Genomic DNA, 13,170 nt, shown 5'->3' with positions numbered 1-13,170 from the left:
TGTAAATGTTATCTTCTTTTCTCAGGTTGCTTGGCTTCGTGTTGACACACAGACAATCCTCACAATCCACACACACGTGATATCAAGAAGTAGAAGAGTGGCTGTTACTCACAGTGATCATAGAACTTGGTTCCTGCACATCAGGGAGCTCCGGGAGACAGACCGAGGATGGTACATGTGTCAGATAAATACCGACCCGATGAAGAGTCAGCTTGGGTATTTAGATATAGTTGGTAAGCATATATTATTATCTCTCACTATTGCTTATTGTACTATCAATAGGAGCAAGTACGCCAGAGGGCCGTACCTACGTCACCACACCTTTTATGTCACAAGATAGCTGTGGACCTGTACTTATATTGTGTTCCGGTCTGTAGAGTTTGGATGTGCATTAAATTAATGATTTTATGCAAAATACTGAATCATTTACGCCAGTTTTCAAATTTAATTTTAAATGATGCACTTCCCGGATACTTCAAGTACTCTAAAGATATATAATATTTATTCAAGTATTCTAAAGATAACAGAAGGTTTTGTTTACATGATATTTGAATGGATTATATTAATACATGTTAGGACTGCAGATTTCATAAAACCGAAATTGTGGAATGAGCTTTCAGGACGATACGACACGAATCCCTATAAAAATGCGTACAACTTCCTAAGATCTCGTGTGGTTCTATGCTGCTGTTGAATCACTTCTTACTGTCTGGTGTAAGTTTAGGATATATTCGTTGGTCTCCGTCTTCTATAACAAACAAAATTATAATTCCGAAAATAATTTAATACACGCTCGCTGTTCTATCGCTTGTTATGTTACACATCATATTTACTTCGAAAGCTCAGTCACTAGTAATCAAAAGTCGCGCGCCAATTTATTCATTTATCTCTTACGAATATTCAAATAATGTTGAACAATCTAGTTGTTAATAAGCATTAACAAGGGTTAATACACACACACACAGGCACAGCTAGTTATGCCATACTTGACCTAATTATTATATGAAAGAAAAGGTAGAGATCTCCTCACGCTGGTAGCTACTTACAATACGAGAATCGTACATCGAATTTTACGAATCTCACGAAAAATAACGTGATCTTTGTAACCATTTTGTAACAATATTGGTTCACAATTATATTGATTTTTACAAATAAGTCATACTGGATGCCTTGTGAAGAAAGGATAAGCCGTTATAAGTCGACAGATCTGTTGCAGATGATTCGCGAAGCATAATACATTAAACATTGTGTTATTTTGTCAGTTTCGCCAGATATTATTGATCGTGGAACGAGCACAGACCAAACAGTACGAGAGGCAGCTTCAGTGAGTCTGACGTGCGCTGCTACTGGATCACCACAACCTCAGATTACTTGGCGGAGGGAACACTTTAAAACAATCCCTCTAGGCGATGGTTCACAAGGTAATACTGACGAGCTCGATGGTGGAATTTTTTACTGTACCGATAGTTTGAATGTTGAGTTATAAGTTTAATAATCGCGTTTCGTAGAAAACTTCTTACATATGATGTCCATTGGTAGCTGTTTCTCACATTCCATCATTTAAACCTCTTAACCATTTGCAAAATAATGTCATGAGAGTGGGTTAGGGATTGGAAAGTAATATATAGCTTAAAGGAACCAGCCTTAATTTCTTCTTCAGATGGCGGTGCCTCCAGCATATCACACCGAATCGAACACTCGTTCTCTTCTATCTTCTCTACTTTTTATACTCTTCACTACTTTTTCTTCCCTTCTTTCTTTTCCTTTTCACTTTCGAGTCTGAACTCGAACTGCCATAAGCCACGCTTAGGAAATCTTATATACCCCCGGGTCTGTTCTATTTTCAAAATAAGTCTCTTCCATCTACAAATTAGCAATTTGCACTAGAAGTTTTATTAACAATTTTCCGATGAGCTACGAGTATTTGTGACGGAGCTGTTGAAATTATCAATGCCTTGAAGTTTGATAACTCTCTCATTTACATAGAAGCTATGCTCCGCGACAATAATATTGCACACTTAATGCCTTTTTAGTATTAATAGATCTGATGAGGTAATGAACTACCCTTTCCAAATATTGGGGCACTGCACGTTTCACTTTCATTTAAAAATATTGTAAATATTATCACTCAAAGTTTTACCTTGAACACAGACTAATATTCGGTTCGTTCGGTTTTAAGGGCGCCTTAGTTAGTGAAATTACTGGGCAAATGAGACTTAACATCTTATGTCTCAACGTGACGAGCGCAATAATTCTTATGCCGCTCAGAATTTTTGGGTTATTTAAGCATCCTGAGCGGCACTGCATTGTTATGGGTAGGACGTATCAATTACCATCAGCTGAACGACCTGCTCGTTTCGTTCATAAAATAAACAAAAGACTAATAAAAATAATGAGAAGTAATACTAGCCGCAGTTATCAAACGACTGAACTGAGCCAAAGAATGACTTATGTGTTTGTCATAATATGATGAAATGTTGGAATACTAATGCTTAAAAAAAACCTTTGCACCAAATAATGTGAAGATTTTTTTTTCTCTTTTTAGGAATCACGTTTTCTCGGTTTTTGAAAATTATTGGAAAACTATAAAAAATTCTCAGTATGAAATATAGTGCAATACACTATATAAATACACTGGATAAAAGTTGTTACGTTGTTAGATTCGTAGCGACTGATATTGTGTTTATGATTGTAGTGACGTCACTGGAGGGTCCTGTATTAAATATAACGAGAGTGAGCCGGCAGCACGCTGGAGCCTATTTATGTATTGCTTCCAATGGAGTACCTCCTACCGTGAGCAAAAGAATAATGCTTTCTGTGGAATGTGAGTTTTACATTCAATTCATAAACCTTTTTATACACTACTTTATTTTGAACTCTAGAGAAAACTAGCAATGTATTTAAAAACTACCCGATATTAAAACTGTTCGAACAAAGAAACAAAAAGCAAAATTCTCAAAAGAATTCTTTCATAGAAAAAAAATTTCAATGCTATTTAATACAATCTGTCAAAATATTAATTATTTAAGAACATTTTCATCAACTTTTAACAAATTCTTATTGAAATAACGTTACTAAGCTGTGTTAAACTATATTTTTTTATATTCTTCACAACATTTTTTATTTACCATAATATTTATTATTTACAAGTATTTTGCAACTTAATTACTAATAAAATTAAAATCGAATTGTTCAACAAATATATTAGAGTTTGAAAGTACTTCAAATATATTTATTTTGAACAATTTACACAGTAATGGTTAGTGATACATAAATACAATATTTCACAAAAGTATACATTTTTACAGTCCACAATATCGAATACTATTTCTTATACATAAGCTTCAATAGTTATATTATTATAAAAAAATATTATTCACGAGTGAATCTGTGGGGCGCCATTAGTTGTCAATATAACACCATACTCTTTTGCCTTAGCTAACATAAAATATTTCTTTGTATACTACAATATATAAGTCAGAAGTACTAAAATATTTTTGTTTTAGTTCCGCCGGTCATCACAATAAGAAACCAGCTGGTAGGAGCTGCTCTCGGTACTGACTTGGTGTTGGAATGTGAAACAGAGGCTTTCCCGAAACCAGTCAGCTACTGGAGCCGAGAAGATGGAGAAATAGTCCCTATTGGTAAGGTATTAAAGGCTTTAGATACTTCTTGCGTCTGATTTGTTTACGAACTATTTTGTTGTTTTGAGGAATGTATTAGCTTAAACTATATATTGTGAAATAGTAAAAACGCATGAAATGTGATTTTCTAATAATAATTTTATTTTTATTATGAGACGCGTTTTTATAACCTCTCACTGCACAGTAAGTCATTTCTCAATTAAATTTCGCGCGCTGTTTGTCATGGAACTTGGCAGCGTGCAATTGCTTAAATTCGCTTACTACCTACTCACGTTCTGAGCGTTATTATTCTAAGCCCAAATCATAAAATAATTGTAAAAAAGCCAGCCAATATTGACATCCTTTATATACATTATGTAATCTGCGTAATATAAATAAATTACATAATAACAGTTATCTTCTAAATTGTTTTAGAAAACAATAGAAGCAGTAATGATAATAATTTAACAACGAATTACAAGAAATCTTATTTATAAAATTTTTAAATATTTGATATATATCTTCATTAAATCTGCCTTATTCGTAGGATCCATCTAAACATTTTTTAAATTTTTTTTTGTTAGAATTTATTATAACTGATATAAACTTATAATGGCCCCTTCAAATATTTGTGCTAGCTGTCATAATGTGTTGCCAAAAAAGGATTATTTGTGCTGCCATATCTGTAAGCTAAAATACGATCTAGATTATGCAAATGTCCCACGCAAGCGCTTTATTGAGATGGTCGCAAGACAAAAAGCGTCATTCAGGTGTCCTGAATGCTCTGAGAGGCAGCCTAAAGATGACAATGCAAACACGTTATCGCAAGCTCGCGCAAATTCCGATGGAAGCGCCCATGATATGAGCTCTCAAGAAACAAGCCCCGGAAGTGAACCTTCATGCTCTGATAACACAGCGAATAAAGCCCTCACATAGATCCCCTCCACAGCTGCCAGAAATAGAACCATTTGTTACTGAAGAAAAATTGCGAGATATTTTACAACAGGAGCTATCTTCAGTCCTCACCGTGACAATCAAACGATTGGTTACGTCGGAACTTAACAATCTCACTGAAAAGGTAGCCGAGTTCCAAGACACAATCAGCTTCCTGAACCGACAATTTGAAGACATTAAATCATCGCTAGAACAAAAGAATATTGACATAGTCCATTTAAAAAAAGATAATGAGAGGTTAAAATCTACTGTCACTGATCTAACGAACCGGCTAAGCTCCGTCGAACTTCATGTACGGGAGAACAATATACTTATTAATGGGATCCCAGAGAATAGATCAGAGAATTTATTTGAAACTGTAATTCAGATTGCCAAGACTGTGGACTGTCCTCTCACTCAGGATGATGTACAACACGTGACAAGAGTGGCTAAATTAACAAATGACAATAATAGACCTTGATCCGTCGTAGTTAAGTTAGGTACTCCGCGCAAACGTGACGTCGTTCTGGCTGCTGTGAGCAAATTTAACAAGAAGAATCCGCAAGATAAGTTAAACTCTCGCCATCTTGGTATTGGAGGAACTAAAAAACCTAAATTTGTATCCGAACATCTAACTCCATTAACCAATGCTCTTTACGCGGCTACCCGTTTGAAAGCAAAACAGATGCAGTATAAGTTTGTATGGATTCGCAATGGGCGCGTTTTTACTAGAAAAAATGAAAACTGCCAAGCCTTGCTTATTAAGAACAACGAAACCTTAAATCTTTTAACTTAATTTAGTATATTAAATTGTAAACTTAGTATATAATTGTAGCTTAATAATTTATTGTTTTTCTCTATAGTTTTTTTTATAAGATGCTTAACATTTATTACCAAAATGCTCAAGGGTTGAGAACTAAGACGACAAACTTTCTAAAGAACTTATCAACTTCTAATTATGAGGTCATCGCTCTTACCGAAACTTGGTTGAGATCCAGTATTTCAAACAATGAATTATTTGACAACAGATATACCGTCTATCGTAGGGATCGTTCGAGTTCTAGCAATACTAAATCAGATGGTGGAGGAGTTATGTTAGCAGTCTCTAAGGACATTTCTTCTTTCAGAGTTGAGTCATGGGAATCAGATGTCGAGGATTTATGGGTCACATTACATGTAAATATTAATCAAGCAATAAAAAAACTTTCTATATGTGTGTTGTATCTACCTCCACCTGTAAAAATTGGGACGTTGACACAATTTTTGGACAAAATTGACTTAGCTTTCAACTTAAGCGATGATGTCATTATAGTTGGTGATTTCAACCTAGGGTTTATTAACTGGAAGTCACAAGCAAACGAAGTTTTTATGACTCCCTCTAACTATAACAATACTCTTGGCTTTGCCTTAGTTGATTTTATGTCTATGAATAACCTAAAGCAATTTAATTAATAAAAAATAATATCTTTGTAACGCTTAAGATTTAATCTGTAATGTTACATTGTATCTTTGATAAATAAATAAATAAATAAATAATTGTATTAGTAATAGCGATGACCGCTTTTTAGATTTAGTATTGAGTAACATGTCTAATATTAATGTATCAGCCCCACCTGACGTGTTAAGTAGGATATATACGAATCATCCTAGCATATTGTTAAATATTGAAAGTTGTGGAATATCATTTTTGCGAGCGAGAGGTAATGCAAAACTAAATTTTTATAAAGGTGACTATGTTTCTATTATCAATGATCTGAAAACTATTGATTGGAATCGAAGGCTATGCGTCCATGATAACGTAAATAGTATGGTATCTGAGTTCTATAAAATAATTAACAATATCATTAACAAATTTGTTCCTAAAACAACTAACACGAGATCTATATATCCAGTATGGTTCAGCTCTTCCTTAATAAAATTGCTTTCTGAAAAAGAAAAATTACGTAAGAGGTTCCGAATATATAAGAATCCTAGAGATGAATTCGAGTATCACATGATTAGAAAGCGTTGTCATAAACTTTATGATGATTGCTATACTAAATACAAGAGAAATATTGAAGCAAACATTCCAAATAATCCAAAATGTTTTTGGAGTTTTGTTAAAAATAAAAAAGGCGGCCATTCAACACTTCCCTCTTGTATGAAAATGGATAATGTTACAGCACAAATAGCAGCGGATATTGCCAATCTATTTTCATATAAATTTTCTTCTATATACACTTGTGGTCAGCGTCGCGTTCGCAGTTCTAGTCTAGTCGATATTGGTAATGTTCATTCTCTGATGTCCCTGAGCTTCAGTGAAGCTGAAATATCACAGAAAATAAAAGGACTCGACATTAATAAAGGAGCTGGGCCAGACTCGATTCCTCCTCTCTTTGTTAAACGATGTAGGTTTGCAATATCATTATCCTTAACTATTATCTTCAATAGATCACTTATAGAAGGTGTATTTCCTGAAGAATGGAAAAAGTCTCGTGTTGTACCTATATATAAAAAGGGGGATATTACCGACGTAAAAAATTACCGTCCTATATGCATTTTGTCTTGTTTTTCCAAGCTTTTTGAATCAGTCCTTCATCCTGTTATCTCCAAAAATATGTATAGTTTGATCTCCGATGAGCAACATGGTTTCAGGAAGGGCCGTTCAATTCAAACGAACCTCATCTCTTTTGTCACCGAAGTATGTCAAGAATTGGACAATGGGCGCCAGATTGATGCGATATATACAGACTTTAGTAATGCCCTCGATAAACTCAGTCACCCTTTATTGATTCAGAAGCTAAGTAATTATGGAATTGGAGGAAACTTACTGAAGTGGTCCGAGTCATATCTTCATAATAGACTTCAGTCAGTAGTTGTAGGAGGCACTGAATCTCATTCATATATTGCGCGATCTGGTGTTCCCCAGGGATCCCACCTAGGACCGTTGCTCTTTTTGATATTTGTGAATGACGTTAGGAATCATATCAAATATTGTAAAGCATCTCTCTTCGCCGATGATTTAAAAATTTATAAAGTTATCAACTCTGCCTCTGAGGCTGCTTTTGTTCAAAGTGATCTCAATGGTATAAAAGATTGGTGACTATTAAATGGTATGATCCTAAATGCAAGCAAATGTTTTCATATTAAGTACACTAGAAAAAAAAACGCTTGTTACAGTGTATGAGCTCGATGGCACACCATTAAAAGAAGTGCAGGAAATTCGTGATTTGGGGGTAACTATTGATAGCAAACTAACGTTTATTGCACAAGTTAATAAAGTAGTTACCACATCCGCACGAATGTTAGGATTTCTAAAGCGAAACTCGAATTGTTTCGGCTCCAAAACGAAAACAATTCTATATAACGCTCTAGTGCGCAGTCATATCGAATATGGTAGTATTATATGGAATCCCCTATATACGATCCATTCGCAACGCATCGAGAGTATCCAAAGAGCATTCACACGACACCTTGCATACATTAGTACTGGATTCTCTCATAGACACCCATACCATCAGCACCTCAGGAAAAATAATATGATTTCATTGCTCGATCGGAGATCTCTTTCCGGAGTAATATTTTTGTACAAACTCTTAAACGGTCAAATACAATGTAGTAACTTCTTGCAGAATATTAACCTTGCTGTCCCATATTTATTCCCAAGGTTCAAAATAAAGAGAATCTTCCAAGTTCCTTCTGTAAAAACCAACCTGGGAGTTCAGGCGCCTCTCGCTCGAATTATTCGCGAGTACAATAAGTTAAACGATACCAATTCAGAACTTGATATATTCGGTGGTGGGCTGGTCAGGTTTAAAGAAAGTGTTGTTAAACACTTAGCTCGTACTCAATCGCATTTGTGAAATAAGTAGTTTTTCTTTTTTTTCGTCTTCATTATTTTCATTATTTTAATAAGTTAAAGTTATAATTTGTACTTTAATTTTTTATTTTTATTATAGTTTAGTTATATTTTTCAGAAGTATTTAGGGAGAATTTTTGTAATTTTTATGTTCACCATAATTGTCGTATACTTTAGAACTACTAATTGTAACATTAGATTAAGAAAATTGTATTGTATATGATGTGGTGTGCTTAAATAAATAAATAAATAAACAATCTATAAGTGAAAATAAATTATATTCCTTATTTTGCCTACTGTAGGTATGACAGTCTTACATAAATAGACTTACCGGTTCTGCCAAACTTGAACATTAAATTTGTGCATTCTTGAATATTTTGGAACAATTTCACGCGGATTGCTTTATTAATTAGTATAAAAGTACTAGCATTTATGTCGTTTAATACAATATTCAATTTTCTCTTTATCGTACACAAAAGTGACAATTTATATTACATAAATAATTTAATACTTCAGTACTATTTCAATTATTATACAATAAAGAGTTTATCTCTTAGAAAAATCAACTTTCTTCCATAATTTCAACGAGTGTCTTACGAATTTTCGATCAGGTCACGTGTCCTGACGCGGGTTTAACATTTTATACCCATCCGAATTAAAGTGCTCAACGCCGTTAAATAAGTTTTCGGTTCAAAAGGATGAATTTTTATTAGGAAAATATTATAAGAATAGGAAAAGTCGGGTGAGGTATTTTAGATTCAATCTAGCGGTTTCTAAGCGGCTCTACATTTTAATGGATATGGAGAGGGTATCACTTACCACCAGTAGAAAGGTCTTGCTCGTTTTGTTAATTTTTCTCATAAAGAAAATAAAATATTTTTCTACCTTGTAACTGTGTTTTTACATTAGATTTTTGCGTAAAGTTACATTTTTATTTTAGTAAACCCGACGTTTCCAAGACCTTTCAAGATCTGGTATTCAGGGAGACTGAAATAAAATACAATGTTTTTTATCATTATAAGTCATTCCTTTTATAAGACATTAATTTTAGTATTATTGCAGGAGGAAGCTTAGAGCCACAAAGGATAAGCGGCACGTTTCGTTCTGTGTTGAGATTGTCTCTACGAAGGATCAAAAACTCTGATTACGGTTCATATAAGTGCGTGTCTAAGAACTCTTTGGGGGACACAGAGGGCACGATCAAGCTATATCGTAAGTAATTTGATAAAATTATACGTAATTTTATGTCTTCTTTTCTCAAAAATTAAAAAATCTACACTTTGCCGTGTTCGCCTAGGTCGTTAAGGTTGAAACAGAAAGCTTATTTGACTTTAAATTAAAAAAAAAAACAATTTTCATATAAAAACAAAGTGTAATAAAAAATCTACTTGAATCAACACACCAGTTGAGTTGAGTTTTCCACTAGTGTTGATTCACGCAGATTTGTTTTGGAAAGTAATTTTACTTTATATTTCTGATTTCAATTACTTTTTTGTACCTGAGTACCTGAGCATGAAGTTGCTGCATTTGAAAATGAATTCTTCTGTTTAATCATGTCGACTTGTCATTTAAGTCGAGAAATTAAAGTAATTTTTACGCTTCCCTTTTAGAGCAGACCAGTCACAAATTAATTATTTATTAATAGACTTAAAACTATTCTATGTGCCAACAGTATAATTCAAAGTGGCATAAACTCTATTGGTTCAGGTTTGATTATTTTATATATTTATTTGTTTTTTTACAGCCATGCCACCACCAGCATTGGAGAATAAAAATGGTTTGTACCTAACTATCTTATTTGCAAAGATATTCAATAAAATAATGGATATTGATATAATCTACTATTAAGTATCAACAAACATCTACTTATTTACGCTAAAAAGTATCACGAGTGTACTGAATTTCCGGCAAAATGATTTAATACGAAAATTTATGAATAAATAATAACGTTAAAAATAATATATATAATTGGAAATGGAAGTTATATTGTAATAAATGTGCAATTAATAACATTAATAGGATCATAAGTAAAATAAAATTAATTTAAACTATAACTTTCTCAATCCATCGAATAAGTATATCAAATTTAAAACTCTATAAAATGCAAAAATTATGCGAATCAACATGACATTGAGTCTCATATCGCGGATAATAATGTTATGTTAAAGTAAGCTCTATATAATCCTAATAAGCTCAACTTCATCCAAACATTTTGTAGATTCAGTAATTTAAAAGAAATATTTATAGTGACGATTCTAAAGCGTATAGTTTAAGCCTAAATGAACAAAAGTTTATTTGACTTTGACTTTAATAAGAGTTCAATCAACACACCACCATCAGATGGGAGACGGTGGCGATAAGAAGAGCCACTGAGTTTTTTGCGTCCGTTCTTCTCATGCCTGAGGCATTCATTTTGGAATGGGTGGTAGTTTTTTTCGACTTTCAAAAGTGATGTCAAATCCTATTTTGAATAAAAATATTTGAATTTGAAGCCTCGTTAAATATTAAGTTAAGGTATTTCATAATATAAAGGAACTAGGGAATAATTATAAGGACTCTTATAGCAAATAATAGTTTACATTTTACCCTCTGGAAGACGTTTTGTTAATATCTTTTATTATATGTGTGATTATATGATTGTTGATGCCTGTCAATGTCACTTGAGATACTCTGTAGTCTTCAAAGTCTTCAAGAAAATAGCATACTCCTACCCTGAAGGCCGGCAACGCATCTCTTGACACCTGCTGTTGCGGATGTCCATGGGCGGTTGCCTCACCACTCCCATTCCGCGAACCTGTTGATCTTTTATATAAAAAAAAAAATGATGATGGTAATGACAAATAATATAAAAATTACTCTCTGTTCGTACCTACTTGCGAAGTGTTGAGATTGAAACTATCCAGACACTGATTAAAAGGGATAAAAGAATAAAAGGAAGAAAGGCTAAAAAAAAGGATTTTTCTCAAAATTTATTCCTTTAGAATTCTTTTTGATGTCATTTCTTATATACTAGATACTACTACCGCTTCGGAAATAAGGGCACTCTGAGAGAGAAGAAGCGGTGCAAAAAACTCTCCCAGCATTCTTTTTTTGCGCTCTTTTAAAATAAAATATGCAATATTGTACTGTCAATTGTAAGTTAATATACAGACTAATAAAATAGGACAAGATGGATACTTGACTCAAGAAACTGTGGCAAGTAATGGGATGCCAATTCATTCAAAGAAAGCCAAATGCTTAAAAGTCGGCCAAATAAAAGGTCTGAATCACAATAAAAGCAAAAAGTCAAAAATACTTTAAAAAACATATTTAAATTTTATATTATTTATAATTACAATTCTATGGAAGATAAAATAATAAGTTCAACTCGACCAATGAGTTATTACACTCGTGACGCACACATCATATGACTTCTTTTGCCTCAGTCGGATTGTTCAACAACTGCGGCTGATGCTTCCAATTCTTCTTTTTTATTACTCTGTTTACACTATTTTAGAACATTAACTATAATTCAATAAACATCTATAATGTACAACTTACATACTTTGTTTTGTTTCCAGTAATACAAAGGCTTAACATTATGATCGATAAGGAATCTGAGAGCACTCCCTACGGCACTCAGGGTGAGTTTAAATTATTAGAATCTCTCTCGATATTTTCTTTGTACACGTTAAAGGGCTAATTAGTTTGAAGAGTTCTAATTATGTAAAGGAAAATATCGTTTATTATTTGATCTTTTAATAATAAATTGCGAACATAATAATTATTTTTAATATTGAAGTACAAATTGTTTCTTTAATGTGTATTTAATAAAATTTGTTAAGATTTCAGATTACAAGACTACAGCGGGTCTGTTTCAAGGAACGAGCTGTGTTACGTGTTAGTGATCTCTTTGATAACGACGAATGTCTTGAATGTTGTTTCGTTGTGAGCTTGGAGTTATTGTTAATATTGTTGTCTGACGTGCTTTATTGTCTAACTCTAGTGGAACAAGACTGATGTTCAACGTATCTGTAGATATTATGTTACAGTAAACCTTCTAGAAGCATAGTAAGCTTATCTTAATATTGTTTATTTTACAATGAATCTCGCCACATGCAAATTTTAATTCTATGCAGCTAACTTGAAAAGTCTATAATAAAACTGAAATCTTATTTAAAATTGGTGGATTTTAAATGGTGGAAATTAAAAATATCGGTACTTTTTATAAATTTATAGCCCTTGTAAAAAATATTTATGCTTTATGATTTCAACATGTTAACACAGTATTATCAAAATAGAATATGAAATTATTTTTAATTTTTAAATATCCTATCTAATTCTTTTTTCTATATTGTGAGGTTTTTTATCAAATCTTCTGTTTTAGCATTTTACTGTTCTTATTTGTTGTGTTAATATCTTTAGCATTTTATTTATTGCACGTGAAAAACATATCGTTGAAAATAAGTTTAGCTTTGTGTTAGTTAATATGATACTAAATAGTTTTAAAATGATAAGAAAGTATTATAATAGACTGAAAAAAAACGGCTTATGTAAAAAAAATTGGAAATTCCAAAAGTGCACGCCTTGAACGCTCATGCAAAATTTTGCATTTTAAATTTATATTTCGAATAAAATCGAATCAACTACGATTAAAAAAAAAAACGAGAAGGCCTACAGTCGTGATTTTAATCTCTGCTTAATTCTGAAAATTGTGAAAAAAAAAATTTATTCGTTTCGTCAAATCGTTCTCGATATATCCGTACCACGCCGTTTTTTTTTAATGAACTTTTTTTT

The 13,170-nt window shown here is 32.7% G+C and overlaps 1 protein-coding gene across 1 annotated transcript in view; it reads left to right on the top strand.

Moving 5' to 3' along the window:
* The window catches only part of LOC126965052 (lachesin-like), a 48,108-nt gene extending 35,627 nt beyond the window's left edge, over positions 1-12,481 (top strand). Inside the window, exons 3-10 of the mRNA XM_050808496.1 lie at positions 26-233; positions 1,263-1,421; positions 2,696-2,824; positions 3,507-3,644; positions 9,457-9,606; positions 10,139-10,171; positions 11,955-12,017; positions 12,219-12,481. Of these exons, the coding sequence (XP_050664453.1) occupies positions 26-233; positions 1,263-1,421; positions 2,696-2,824; positions 3,507-3,644; positions 9,457-9,606; positions 10,139-10,171; positions 11,955-12,017; positions 12,219-12,325 (987 nt within the window). The 3' untranslated portion in view covers positions 12,326-12,481. The remainder of the gene's footprint in view (positions 1-25; positions 234-1,262; positions 1,422-2,695; positions 2,825-3,506; positions 3,645-9,456; positions 9,607-10,138; positions 10,172-11,954; positions 12,018-12,218) is intronic.
* The last annotated feature ends 689 nt before the right edge of the window (positions 12,482-13,170 follow it).

This window comes from Leptidea sinapis, chromosome 6 (genome assembly GCF_905404315.1).
Source record: "Leptidea sinapis chromosome 6, ilLepSina1.1, whole genome shotgun sequence".
NCBI lineage: Eukaryota > Metazoa > Arthropoda > Insecta > Lepidoptera > Pieridae > Leptidea > Leptidea sinapis.
The sequence above is the reverse complement of the archived record's forward strand: the minus strand, read 5'-3'. Positions and strand labels throughout refer to the sequence as shown.